The sequence below is a fragment of the Penicillium diatomitis genome, assembly GCF_028827545.1.
Source record: "Penicillium diatomitis strain IBT 30728 chromosome Unknown utg000005l_segment0_segment0, whole genome shotgun sequence".
Classification (NCBI taxonomy): Eukaryota; Fungi; Ascomycota; class Eurotiomycetes; order Eurotiales; family Aspergillaceae; genus Penicillium; species Penicillium diatomitis.
The window spans coordinates 226,934-241,377 of NW_026623177.1; the positions used below are offsets into that span (position 1 = coordinate 226,934).

Below are 14,444 nucleotides of genomic sequence, written 5' to 3' on the forward strand. Positions count from 1 at the left end.
GTAACGACTTGCAATGAAAGCCTTGCAATTTTCAACTTCTTAGTACTTTCCCCGCTCCTTTGTTGACTCCGGAGAAAACATTCGATTGTTGTTCTCGTATTGAGATGACGTGGGAGTATAGTTCTCCAGTCACACTCATCAGATAAACAGACTTGACCTTGAAATAAATATGTGGCCAGACATTAATATGAGTAGCTTCGTGATCGAGATTTCGTCGGCGGTGACTGGGAAGTCTGGGGGACACGGTTGCGCGTTTCTTGGCGATCCGCGCGACAATCCAGCCCCCAAGAGGAACCTCCAGCACTTTCCACACGACCATGTCCCTATCGGTCCTTGCCTCTGTGCAACCAATTCCTCTCATTTTGCATCAAGTGTCGCGCAGAGTCCGCTCTCTACGAATATTGAATCATCTACTCTTTCTCGTGCCCTGGATGGATTCGTTCTACAAGGGGTAAGGAAGAGGAGCTTTTGGTGATCATGCCGTCCGCTCTTTTGGTGACTTTTGCACAGTCCACCGTGCTGAATGCCATTTCTAATATCCTCGCGCAATTGATCGATCAGCGCAAAAGTACCGTAAGTAGGAGAAGAGAAATAGATCAAGTTCAGCATGTGATTCTTCTGTTCGACTTCGAGATGTCCAAGGTACACTGGAAGGCAATATGAGCACGTGGAAAGAGCTCAGATTTCTGGGAGAAAAAGAAAAAAACATGAAGGATTTGGAACATCTTTCGCCAGAGACTCTTTGTGTTTTTTTTTTTCTGTCCGATCACTTGGAAGCCATCTAATCTCGAAGAAAAAAAGAATCAAAAAAAAGACAACCGAATGATAAACAGAAAAGAAAAAGAGCATGAGGCGTTGTCCAATTTGAAGACCGATGCTAATAATCAAATAGACTCCTTTCACTCTCAACACACTCGCGCTTCTGCAATTCATCACATATGGGATTCTCATCGTCCCCATCAACTTCTACTGGCAACGCGCCTTGGAAACCCGCTATCCGGGGTTTCCCTCACGCGCCGAACTCATCCGCGCGTGGCGTTCCTGGCCTGCTGTCTTTTCCCGATCTACTCTGCGCGCCATGTCCCCCTTGTCTCTCTTTTCCTCAAGATCGTCTGCACCACGAATCAACGTGGATGCCTTCTTGCCCCGACACAGGGAGAAACTCAAGGAAAAAGATGGGTATGAACACGACTATGACAGTCGATATTGGTCGCCCAGGTCATCACAGACGAAGCGATCCGGACTGCATAGCTTTATGATGAAGTTTTTGCTGGATCAGACGGTGGCTGGAGTGATGAATATTGTGCTCTTTGTCGTGTTGATTAATTTCCTAAAGGGGGCGGCGTTGAGGACAGTTTGGGAACTGGTTGTTTTGGTATGTTTTTCTTCCGTTTTTCATTCTACTCTTTCGTCCCCTAACCCCCCTCCTCCTGATTTTCTGAAAGCATGAGCGACGATTCGGAGAAACCTGCTTTCTTTCCTGAGTGTACATGCCACAATTGATATTGTTGGATACTGTGACGTGTTCGGAGAATTCCCTGACACTTTTCGCATAGGATTTCGCCCCCATCATGATCGCGCGGCTCAAATATCGACCTGTGGTCTCGACCCTGATGTATACGGTCATTCCAGTCGATCGACGGGTCGTCTTCGGCAGCGCATGCGGTGTCATATGGGGAGTTTATCTGAGTTTGTATGCTGTTGTTTGATTGCTTTCTGCACGCGTTGATGGAACTATCTGTTTTTGTTTGTCATCAGAATTCCAATGCTAGAACCATATACGCTTTGTGCTACCTATCACATGCGCTCCTTTCTCGCCCACTGGTACACAACCGCGTACAATTTATGGCATTCTCCACGGTTATTGTTTGAGAGCTCAGAAGATTTGATGACCCCGACTTCTTTGAGATAGATAGATCGATGTTGATTGTCGTTGATGATATGGCAAATCTACCGCCAGTATCGCAGATGGACGTTAATTGAAAAACATGTTTCACATGATTCATTTTGGCAGACATGACAGAAATTATAAGATGCAGGAAATTAAGCGATTAGGGCGGAGGAGGGGACGCATTAAGATGTAAACCGATTCATATCGGGCGCATGGGAGAGTCCCGGAGTCCCTTAGTTGGCGGAGAGGAGGTATGTCAGACCTTGAAAGATGTTCGTTTGAGAAGACATGCTATATCCTCTTTCAATAATCCTCTTTCAATACTGTGATCTGTGATCGAGAGGGAAAGGCAGCCGCGGTATCTTCTTCAGGCGGCAACGGGTTCGACCTTCTTGCCCTTGACTGAGAGCCATTCGACAAAGATCGGTCCGATCAATGACAAGGCTCCCATAGCAACAGCGACATAGAAAGTCTGCGTGATGGCATCATTATATGCATGCAGGACTTGCTGCAAGAGGGTGCCCGAAACGAGCTGCCGCAGCATGGTTGCTCCACCTGCCACCAGCTGGGCGGCATTCGCGTCAGGGGCCTCCACCTGCAGATAGTGAAGAAGTTGATTTTGGAAAATGTTCTGGGCTACCGAGATGAAGATCGCCCCGCCCAGAGTTTGACTAAACATCACCAGGGCTGTACCACTGGGGACGTCAACAGGTTTGAGGGCGGTTTGCACCACGATCATCGGCTGTTGCATGCCTAGACCGAGGCCGATACCGAAGAGCGCTTGATACCCGATCCACTTGGCGTGGCCCGAGTCGACTGCAAGGGTTGAAAGCATACCGGCACCGATGGTCAGGATGATCGATGAGGCGATCATGAACGGCGTGTAGTACCCACAGGCTGTCACAAGTCCACCCGCAAGGATGGACAGAAGCACAACGCTGATGATTGTGGGTAGATTCATGATACCCGACTTGACTGCGGATGCGCCCTTGATCGCTTGGAACCAGATGGGAAGCTGCTGATCATTAGCCCGAGAACGCTGCGCAAAGTTGATACATCGCGACGATGCGGAAATTCTGCAACGATCGAGGAAGAATACTGACATAATAGACAAACACAAAGTAGGCGGCACCAATCGCTAGTGCGTACCACGCCGATCCCCAAACATTTCGATTTTTGATCAATCGTGGAGGGACGGTTGCGCGGTCTTGGCCTCGCCATTGGATCACCCCAAAGATGATAATCAACACCCCGAACACGACAAATAGAGCGATGATGCGCCCACTGTTCCAAGGATATTTGACTCCGCCCCATTGCAGCGCAAGCAACAGACTGATAATGGCGGGCAGAAAGAAGCAGGATCCAAGAAGATCAACTTCCGCAAGCTGCTCCTTCCAGCTCAAGGTCGGTTTAAGCGCCTTGCTGGCCTTGAAGAAGAAGACGATGAAAAAGAAGGTGACGCCACCAATGGGCAGATTAATATAAAAGCACCAGCGCCAAGAAAGTCGATCCGTAAATGCGCCGCCCATGCTGGAAGAATGAGAAAGTGATTCCACGTTAGCAAAGCTGTGATCTAGTTTATCGGCATGGGGAACGCCGCTGTGAAGATATTCTGAGACACCTACAGAGGCCCAGCGACGCTGGCAACTCCAAACATCGCACCCAGGATTCCGGTGTATAAGGGACGCTTGACAAGGGACACACTTTGCGTAATGATCAAGATGGAGCCCGAAAAGAGACCCGCCGCTCCAAGGCCGGCTATTGCTCGACCACAGATCAAGCCCACTGAACTGGGCGTGACTGCACATACCAAGGAACCGATCTCGAAGATGGTGAGCGCGACGAGATATGTCCATTTGACTGGGTAAAACGTGTACAATTTGCCAAACATCAAGGTCACGGCACAGGTCGTGAGTAAGTAAGCACTTCCGTACCATCCCACGTCATTGAGTGAATTGAACTCATCAGTGATTTTAGGGATTGCGGTAGCAATGATGGTGTTGTCCTATACGCAGATACAAGATCAGTAAGCTTCCGGCCAATCTTCTTCTTCCTCTTAACTTTCATGTTGTGAATGTTTCCCGAGAAATCCCGAATCAAGCATATTCGCAATGAAGACCTGTACGTACCAACGCCACACAGAACACGCATAAACACAAGGCAATGGATATCAGGCCCAATTTCCACGCCGTGGGATATTCAGGCTCCGGCCCTTCATCTTTGTTCTCCGCATCACTATCACTTGAGCTTTTCTCATCATCCTTGACTACCGGGTCTTGCGTCGAGCGCTTCTCGTCAGATCCCTCTGTGGCTTGCTCATATGATGGAACCTGCGAGGCGTGATCTTCGGGGACAGTCTGCTTCTGATTGACCTGGTCAATAGGCGTAGGACCTCTGGTGGAGCCCCCAACCAGAGTGCTCTCTATATCACTGGGGGGCCTAGGAGACGTCCCATCTCGAGCAAACGGATCGGAATCAGACGACAACACAATGTTCGGAGCAATACTCGCGGGCGTCGCTCCGTTCGCCGTAGAACTTGGGTTGATAATCGAGGGTCCTTCGGACCCCGCCTCCTTGGGCACATTGGCCGAGTTGAAGAATGTTGACATTGTGAACGGCCTGTTCACACCGGATAGTGGGGCAAGAGCTCCCGAAGCTTTCGAGATACTGTTGATTTATGGTGTCTTGACCTGAGGATTCGACGAAGTGGAATACTGGATGGTAGGATTGGGACACTAAATAAAGGAGATGAAGAGGATAGGGGCGAGCTTGTTTGAAAATCACCTGCACATCAGAGAAGATCGGTATGTGTAGAGAATCGAGTGCAGGTGACAGAGAAACGAAAAGCAACCCCCCGGAGATGCAGGCCAGCAGACGTGCAGGCCACGCAGAATAGGCATGGCTTTCGCATTTGACATGATTTTCGTCCCGACTGAGCCCCTTCGTCTGAGCCCCTGTGTACAGGTCTCATCTGCAAATTGCGCGCGACCTTGCTGATGCAAACTCTTTCTTTGAGAGATTATTCATTATCAATATGTCTGGACCGAGTCAAGGTGGGACGAAGATCTTCAGGCAGCTAGAGTTTTCAAGGGCATTGGTCATGTTCTCCACCCTTGAAGTCTCTGGCCAGCGCATCAAGAATCATCTCAAAAGGTCAATTCAAACCAAGACGCAGCCTGTGACTGTGACTCCGACTGTCACACAGTCTCTTGTGAGTGGGCTATATGGAACACGTCTGGTCGAATTCTGGGGTCATGGCGTTGTCGCATGAACTGGGCAGGTCGTACATGCAGCTCAGTACGCCATGGAATTTTCATGCCGACTGTCCGGAGCGGTCTGTCATTGTAGTTAGCCAAGGACCAGCTGTGGTTGCAATTTGCTACAGTATTCAGCCTACTACAAGAGATGGCAATTGATATTTACAGGGTCGCCACTCACGACCACTTCATCCTTCCCCTGGGGTTTCCTGCCAACGTTGTCTGCCCCATGTCTCCTGGATCGATATGGTGGATATCCTCAGTATCCCAGAGAGCCAAGAAAAGAGAATCGTTCCGTCCACAGCTCGGTGAAGGCACATTCCGCTATTGGCAGAGCAGGTGAAACCACGTCTGGGCCAAGACCAGGACCCCCAAGTATCCAGTCCCAATGCTGCAAGGATCGCCGACTAGATCCCAAAGCCTGAAGAATCGAAGGTTCACAAGTGGGTTCAGTCCCGCTGCCTTGTTTAAGGGACCCACGGAGCGGCAGATGGGAGGGGATCCCGGAGGGACTGACCGCATGGATCCTCTGGATTGTTCTCTAGGACCCGTGCATATTCAATAGTAAGAGGGTCGTCCCTTGCTCCACGATGACGGTGAGGCCTGCGCGTATGGCCGATGTTTTCCAAGGGTGAAAGGGGCTAAAAAACAAAAACAAAATAGCCCAGATGGCACAATGAGAAGAAGCAATTACGAGTCAGTCGAGTCTTTCGGACCGATCGGGGCGAGCTGGGGAAACATGAATTGCACGTCTTCTGACCAGGATATAGCGCTGTGCTGATGTTCGGAAATCGGGCACATCCACATGGGGACAGAGTCAACTCGTCAATTGAACATTGACATTCGTGGCGTTGTCTGCCGCTGAGCCATGATCGGGGCATCAATTTTCTTCTTGGGTGATATTTGATTTGGGTTTCATGAAGGACGACATGAATGCTCCTCTGCTTGGTCTGGCTCACGATCAGGTATTCGTTTGTCGTGCTCCGGCGTGCGATCGATAGACGTTTTAATCGCTATGTATACTTGTACAGTGATGAGCACCCTATAGTTGGCGCAGCCAAAACTGGCAGTTGTGGTCGAATCCCTCGAATGAAGCCCCAATCCGAGTGGGTGAGCAAGACTAGGGGCCAGATCGAGCGGCCATGAGATCAGACGGCCAAGACAAGCTGCTCAGCACGGACAAAGCAAGTGAGAAAGATCATTGAATAAGTATGCGACCGTGCTGTCCAAGACGTCTGGGCCTTTCCAATGGGTGGCTGGAGATGGGCGATCATCGGCTTTCTGCAAGGAGGCAAAGGTCCCGACAGATGGACGACTCACAGCTTAGCCGAGACGTGACATACGAAGTAGTAAGACTAATGTGCACTGTGCAAGGTTGCAGTCTGCAGGCAGGCAGCCCTCTTCGCCTGGGCCTTGAGGCGCCCAGGCTTGACTTCGGTCTTTGGGGTCCCTCTTGGAGACGCTCTGGAGTCTGGCTGAGACGCGAGGTCATCGCACAGAGGATGAATCACGGAGTTTGGAGTTAAGCGGCTTGCCCCGTGCCAAGAAGACTAAGTATGGGGTTCTCCACTGCCGCTTACGAGGTCCTCATAGCCCCTGCCAGGCTGCGATGCGATGCGATGCCATGTTAGATTCGATAATGATCACTACAAAGTTGCCCACGTTGTAACCTTTCCACACGTATTAGCACAGTCAATCCAGGTTCAGTGACAGCTCTATAGCACCAGGTATCAGGTATGCCATGCTGGTCACGCTGACCGTGCAGCGCCTGGATATATGAAGCCGATGACATCATCGGGATACGGACTCGAATCATGGAGCTGCCGGGGCGTTCATGGGTGAGAGTAGTGCTTATCTCAGCATGTTCCCCCCTCCGACCACTGCAGCCAGTCCAATCGGTAGAGGGTAGAGGGGAGCATGTATCCAAAAGAAGCATGCATACAGGAAATAAACTACCGTAGAGCTAATCAGGAGTCAGGGTTCTCTTAAGTTGCTTTATCCTTTGTCAGCAATATCTCAGCGGAATTCCTCTATTTCCGAGTGATGACTGACTCAGTCAGATGGAGGGGCTGCACGTTCAATCTCCCTCGATTGTGAAGAGCTTCATCTCCGATCAAGCCGTGGGTGCCAGTGGCGACCGGATAGAGTTCATTTGATCGGAGCTTGACCAGTTAATTCCGGGTGGATGACAAGCGTTGCTTTCGTTCCCCGGAAGCCCCCAAGATAGCTTTTAGTTGACGTAGGCCCGTTCAGTCTAGTATAAAGGGCTAGATCAAGCATCATTAGACCTTTCCTTCAGCACAATCATCCATTTCAACTTTGTCGACCTCAGTGACACAGTCCTCACTTTACTCCCTTCGGCGTACAATCCACATTACCTGTCAACTTCATCAATCTCGCTTTCAAAGGACCGTTATTCCACAATGGAGGAGATCTTCAAGCCAGCCCCCGAGCCTGCGACCCCCCTCGGTCGTTACCGAGTGCTCTCGTCCTCTGCCGGCATTCGAGTGTCGCCGCTCCAGCTGGGCGCCATGTCCATCGGTGATGCTTGGAATCAATTCATGGGCAGCATGAACAAGGAGCAATCCTTCAAGTTACTCGATGCCTTCGTCGCGGCCGGTGGTAACTTCATCGATACCGCCAACAACTACCAGAACGAGCAATCCGAGACCTGGATCGGCGAGTGGATGGCGGCTCGCAAGAACCGTGATCACATCGTCCTTGCCACCAAGTTCACCACGGACTACCGCACCTGGGAGCTGGGCAAGGGTAATGCCCCGAATGTGACCGGCAATCACAAGCGCAGCATGTTCAACAGTGTTCGCGACTCGCTGCGGAAACTGCAAACCGACTATATCGATATCCTGTATCTGCACTGGTGGGATTGGACTACATCCATCGAGGAGGTCATGGACTCCCTACACATCCTGGTCGAGCAAGGCAAAGTTATGTACCTGGGTATCTCCGATAGTCCCGCGTGGGTCGTCGCAGCAGCCAACACCTACGCTCGCGCACACGGCAAGACCCCCTTCTCCATCTACCAGGGCCGCTGGAACGTGATGCGTCGTGACTTTGAGCGCGACATCATCCCGATGGCTCAACACTTTGGCATGGCCCTTGCACCCTGGGACGTGCTGGGCGGAGGCCACTTCCAGACTGCCAAGGCCATCGAGGCCCGGAAAGCACAGGGCGAGGGTCTCCGCAGTATCATGGGCGGAGACCAGAGCGAGGATGAGCGTCGGGTCTCAGAGGCGTTGGCCAAGGTCGCCGCCGAGCATGGCATCGAGTCGGTGACCGCAGTGGCTCTGGCCTACGTCTTGTGCAAATGCCCCAACGTCTTCCCCATCGTGGGCGGCCGCAAAGTCGAACACCTCCATGACAACATCCAAGCCCTGTCGATCCGTCTGACCGAGCAGCAAATTCAATTCCTGGAATCAGCAATCGCCTTCGACCCCGGTTTCCCAAGCAATTTCATCGGTGCCAACCCGGCCACCACGACGGGCAAACTCAGCGGCTTGGCGGGCACTGGCGGGCAGGTCGAGATTGTGAAAGCCCCCACGGCGATCGGATATGAGCCCGGTCACTGAGCAGGAGAAAAGTAGTCGTTCAATGTGAAAGTTTTATGCATAATATGAAAGGACAAGTTGAATTGTTACGCTAGCAATTTGGACCTAATGTAGGCCTGATACAAGATCTGATGGCTCATCCTTTCTCTGTTTACTTCGCAACGTGTTCCTCAAAGCGTAGGTTATAAAAAAAAACAATGAAAATTGCGGAGTGAGTAAATGGAGATGCAGATGATAAAGTTCTCTAAAGTGTATTGATTGATGTATGTACCAGAATACTCATAAACGTCGTACTACCCCAGAATGTGTGGTGCGACTACGTACCCGTCGCTGGAGAACAGTGAGCAGGGAAGAGATGGACGTCAAAAGACAAATCGCGATGTGTGACAGGTGAGGCAAAAAAAATAGGATATTGATATTACGGGATTGCGGAGCAAGGATTGTTGGCGATTCTTCACATTGTCCAGCTGGCAGTCGCTCCCTCATTGAAACACCGGTCTTCAGTTGTGTGATGATCCTGTGTGCCCTCTGAGTCAGACGAGTGTCAACTTTCGAATTGAAGGAGCAAGCAGTCTAGAGTCGCCCAAGGCAACACGTCACACGCCGGGGACAATGTGATACCCCCACCAGCTCGACTTGGCAGGCAGAATAATGACCGCCCCGCGCCTCCTTTACAAAAACTGGCCCAGCCAGGAGTCAGAAAGTGGGTTTGGGAAAGAAAGAGATTAAACAGGTCGTCAGAGGCATGAAGATGCTAGCAGAAAGACACAATTCGTACTTGACGATCGTGATCAGTTTTCTTTCTGAGTGGGCATTTTCATGGTATCATCCTTGCTAGCAACAAGGGCGATCAAGGCGGCACCGACACCACTACCATCCTTAGAGATACCGATGCGAACCTTCTTTTCGCCCGCAACTCCGACCTGTGGGATTTCGCGCATGGCCTCACGGATGTAGTCCTCGAATTTGGGGTAGAACTCGACGAGACTGCCGTCAACGCCCACATCGACCATATTCTCGGTCTCAAGCTTGCCGGTGTGAATCAAGACAGCAGCGATAGCGACAGCACTGAGTCGGGCAGCACGCTTGCCGATGGCGTGCACGATAGTCTTGACGGCCTGACACTCTGCGTTGCTAGGCTTCTCGATGTTCAGGTGGTCCTTCAGCGCGGCCTTGACTTCAGTGAAGTCTTTGCTGGTATCAGCCTCCACCTGACTCAAAAGGCTGGTATCCAGTCCCCATTGGCGATAGAAGAGGGAATCAGAGGGAATGGACACGCTGGAGTTCTGGCTGGACTTGAAGAGACCGAATTTGGGGTTGTTGTGCAGGCTCAGCAGAGCGCGGCGCAGGATCTCACCCAAGAACATGCCCGAGACGCGCTTCTCGAACATCTGCACACCAGGGTTGTTGCTATCCGCATCGAGCTCACGGTCATACACAGTGTCAGGCAGCACGCTCATGTGGTTGTCGAAGCTGCCCCACTCCGCGTTGATGATCATCTCCCCGGTGGAGGTGTCATATTGCGCATCCTTCATGTCCTTGAGCTTGGTCACCTTGTCAAGCTTCTCAACGTAGGCACCGTTGGTACCGGTACCAAAGATGGCGCCCAGCAGGGTTCCGGTCTCGCCAGGAGAAGTGTACGAGCGAGCCATGAGGGTGCCAACGGTGTCATTGACGAGCGCAGCCACGCGCACAGGTAGGTTCAGCTCATCAATGGCAGATTGAAGAAGAGCGCACACATCTTGACCGACTGCATCGGGGATGTTGAAGCCCTTGGTCCAACGAATCAAAGTTCCCGAGTTGATACCAAACTGACGCACGGGGAAACTGAAAGTGAAGCCCAGATCGAACAGGTCCTCAATTTTGTTACCGTCGCGGCGGCGGCGCTGGTGGGCTTCAAAGTGCTCATTGTGGTGGATGCGCAGGAAGGCCTCGATCTGACGAGCGAGGAAAAGGAAGAGTTCCTTGGAGGTTCCGGAGGCCATGAGTTCCCGGGGAATCATGATCTTTGACTGAGTGAGGGAGAAGGTAGTGTCACCGTGGAGCTGAACAGAGCAGACACGGAAGTTGGTACCACCCAAGTCGACTGCGAGATAGAGACCCTAGTGTGGGTGGTCAGCCTTCAGGTCGCACTCGGTGAATTACTTGCGGAGGACTGCGGAAGACTTCAACCTACCTTTTCTGTGCCATTGGGAACCGCGGTGACGAATGTGGGAATTTGGCTCAGTGTCGCGTTCTCCTTTGCCAGGCCTTCATTTGATTCCCTGATGTACTCCTCGACGCCGCGCTTCACCTCTTCCGCGGGGTAGTCAAATTCGCGCGCAATGCGCTCGGCCTCGTTCAGCAGAGCAGACGACATGGTGGGGCAATGAAGGATAGTCTGTAGCGCTCCGAATGATTATGGAATTGAAAGAGGAGATAATACCAAGGCAAGTGTACAGCCAAGCCGAGTAGTAGAGTATGACACGGATAGAAGTGAAAGATGGGAACAAGATAGAAAAGGCTACGTTGAGGAAAATTCTAGAGAAAGCAACGACGAGGGTAATTCAGCGCGTGCCAAGTGGGATGACAGCGGGGTCCATGAGGTCAGTCCGTCTGCGAACATGGATACAAACTTGACAATACCGTATGGCTACTGTTTCAGGTTTGTAATTTATTCCCATCTTGGGGAGCATTGCTGGCTGGATGCGATTGAAGATACGATATGATTTTGTATTAGTACCACCAGTCTCGGGTTCATCGGCGCGGGTCTCCAGTCGGCGCCATCAGCACTCTGGCGTGCAGTGATATTATGGGAGTTCCGACGTACTGTATGTCACTATATACAACCCTACAAATTGTGTTATTGTACAGCATTGGCAAAAGTGATTCGAGAATTTCTTTTGCGTCGTCAACTTTTGAACTTAGTCGTTTTTGCCGATTGTGATATCAGCGCCTCATTAGGCTGGCCTTCGAGTACGCCGTACATGTGTACATCATGTTTGTTTCAGAGCCAGGCTTGTCCTCTGCCTATGCTCCTTGAGGTTCAGTTGGTCAAGTGAAGCCAAGATCTGCTCTACATGAATATGCAAAAGTTGCAACCGCATCTGGCAAATCCAGGGCGTTCTTTCGAATCTTCGATACCCACCAAATACGTCCCAATACAAGAATACACCCCCGTGGGGCCCAACTTTTCAAGCCACCGAGACGACCCGTGCCTACTTTTGTCGCAGTCATGACGGCATGGACGCTTTCCCTGCTGTCGACGATTCTATTGTTCTCGCTGACCACCGCGCGGAGATTCACCCTAATCCAGATTGGGACATTGTTTGTGTAATCGGAACTATCGTGTCCATGGCTCTCGCGGTCGCAGTACTCCCCTGTTTCCCCCAACTTCACCGGTGAGCGACCGTGGCTTAGGCCCTTACGGAGAAGACGGAGAGGACGGGGCAACTATGGGTCATTGTGGACAGGGGACGGGGAAATAGTACTGGATGGGAAGGGAAAGTGTCAATGCACGGTGTTGGCGCATCTCAATCTGTCTTGGTAACGCGGATTCTTCGGGGCTGTGCTCACTTGCTAAGAAAATTGCCAGCTTGGGTAGACTGAATGATGCGTGGTCTGTTGAGATGCCCTTGAATTGTGTGCATCACTGCACACGAGTTTGGGTTAGGCAAGCTCTTCTCCATGGGGTCGCGAGCGTGCTCATTGTACCTGGGAGGCAACCCTCTCCGGGATGTCACTCAGCCTACGGCGTCAGGGCGACCCATCTCCCTACTCATGGATCGCTCAGTGACACTTGAAATCATCTGTCCAAGTCTGACGTCTTTGACCAGAAGCGACCTCAGAACTAGCTAGCGATGCGGAGGGTCGACAGTTTCAAAGTCTCTGTATTCTTCAAGGAACAAGTTACGAAGACGAGTTGTTGTCTCGGGATCCCGGGAGCCACTCGGCTGTTTCGCGTGACTCGGCGACCCGAATCCAGAACCGCTCGAATCGCGTCGGATAGGCCGATCTGCCTCGGAATCCCGACTCTCGACTTTCTTCCCCTAACTTTGTGACTAATGATGGTGCAAACCTGCTAGCTGAAGAGTGGGGTCTTGAGACTCGTAATCCAGAGTTTATCTGGATCGAAATAGGAAGAATTCTAGAAAAGAAGGGTTGAAGATCGAACCCTCACTACGATGAACAAATTTGTTCATCAAGGGGCAGTACGTGAATTACTTAAGCCACTGGCAGGTAATAAGCATTATCATATGAGAGCATGTTTGGGTCGAAGAATAGACATGCATGCTAAAGCGAACGGTAGATCAGGAACCGAGCTCCGGATCCATTGAGTCTGATATCTCTGCAAAGGACTGGATTCATAACCCGATCGTCGTCCGAGTGGTCAGAACTCAGAAGTGAGGCTAGTTTCTTTAATTTCTCGCTTCCTACCGACCTGTCGTGAGTAGGTCCTGGTAATATCAAAGCCAGTACGGGTTCCAGAAAGGTTCTGGTAGAGTCGGCAGTCAGCACAGTCACCCAAGTCGCCTTCCGTCTGGAGAATCTGAGATATCGGTCGGGATGTATAGATGAGCCATTTGGACCCGTGCGGTTAGCGAGGCGCGCAAGGGTCTGCTCACTGTTGAGGTCTTCTGGGCGTGTTGAGGTTTTACCACTCCGGTTTCAGCTCCTCCGGGTCGGATTGAATGGATCTGGTGCCATTTCAGATGTAACTCTGCCTCATTCTACACCAGAGATTAGATTTTGGAATAGGAAAAGAAGTCGTATATGACGAACATACAGGCGTCTCAGCCACAGTTCATTTTCAGGTTTCGTCTCCTCGGCTTTTCCGCTTCGACCAATTATCTTCTGGAATCTGCATCCAACGCCAATGGCTCCTCATGGAGTCAGAATTTGTTTATCATGTGGTTTCTCTTCCTCTCAATGAACGGATGGTAGCATCGTGGCCGAAGCAAGGAAGCTCAGCGCCGTCGTCGGATCTGCGGCTGCCTAAGGCATGATGAGCACTGTTGCTGTCCCGAGTCCCGACTGCTGGGAGAGACCGACAAAATATTCGGGTTCGGTGAACTTTCCATCTCTTCCATGTCTTAGTCCGAAAATGGATTCGAGATGTCCTCTGTATTAAGCGGAGAGACTGAGACAGTCATAGACGATCCCGAAATTACGCTCAAAGAGGTAGTCGTGAGACATATCAACTCTCTGGCAAACGCAGAGGGTACGGCTGCCATACTGGTTGACTGGGAAGGCCACTCAATTTCAGTAGGTAATCACAGGTGTTACTCCGAGTCATCTTCCTATCTCGAACTAATCGCCTATTAGTTGCTACCTGATTACTAATTAGCCCACCATTCTCGAAACTTAGTGGATATTGCGCCCAAGTGGCCACTTCAAATGGATTTATATTTTCTACACACATCCCGTCTCTGGCGACCACACAAGCATAAACGCAGCTAGCTTCACTCGTTTGCGGATTGGAACAGCCTATATTTACCCCCGAAATGCCTTTTTAAAGGGAAATTCTTCGGCTTACACGGTAAAGAATGGCACTACAACAATGAAACACACCACCGTCGCTCCCCCGGCCAGATCTTTGTATCCACACATCGATTGGGGAGTACTGGCGTAGTAAGCCCAACATCGCGGCGCTAGATCCTCCAAACCGATCTTTACAGAACTGAAAAGCTTCCCTCCTGGTTACATTTGGGGGGTTCCCCTCCACACCGTCTGTGGTTACCGCAGCCACCC

The 14,444-nt window shown here is 51.2% G+C and overlaps 4 protein-coding genes across 4 annotated transcripts; 2 read left to right on the top strand and 2 right to left on the bottom strand.

The window, feature by feature from the left end:
* Window positions 1-477: 477 nt before the first annotated feature.
* On the top strand, window positions 478-1,709 carry N7539_004739 (Mpv17/PMP22 family protein; the record flags this gene model as incomplete). Its single annotated transcript, XM_056934341.1, has 3 exons — window positions 478-573; window positions 893-1,375; window positions 1,557-1,709. 3 exons carry the CDS (start codon window positions 478-480, stop codon window positions 1,707-1,709), a joined length of 732 nt encoding a protein of 243 aa, XP_056789535.1.
* Window positions 1,710-2,258: 549 nt separating this feature from the next.
* Window positions 2,259-4,500, bottom strand: N7539_004740 (MDR family MFS transporter; the record flags this gene model as incomplete). The annotated part of the gene is made up of 4 exons (XM_056934342.1): window positions 2,259-2,930; window positions 2,995-3,457; window positions 3,517-3,896; window positions 4,021-4,500. 4 exons carry the CDS (start codon window positions 4,498-4,500, stop codon window positions 2,259-2,261), a joined length of 1,995 nt encoding a protein of 664 aa, XP_056789536.1.
* Window positions 4,501-7,571: 3,071 nt separating this feature from the next.
* Window positions 7,572-8,735, top strand: N7539_004741 (putative aryl-alcohol dehydrogenase Aad14; the record flags this gene model as incomplete). Its single annotated transcript, XM_056934343.1, has 1 exon — window positions 7,572-8,735. One exon carries the CDS (start codon window positions 7,572-7,574, stop codon window positions 8,733-8,735), a length of 1,164 nt encoding a protein of 387 aa, XP_056789537.1.
* Window positions 8,736-9,505: 770 nt separating this feature from the next.
* glkA (glucokinase glkA) lies at window positions 9,506-11,073 on the bottom strand (the record flags this gene model as incomplete). Its single annotated transcript, XM_056934344.1, has 2 exons — window positions 9,506-10,816; window positions 10,891-11,073. The coding sequence occupies 2 exons, from the start codon at window positions 11,071-11,073 to the stop codon at window positions 9,506-9,508; spliced, it is 1,494 nt and encodes a 497-aa protein (XP_056789538.1).
* Between the last annotated feature and the right edge of the window lie 3,371 nt (window positions 11,074-14,444).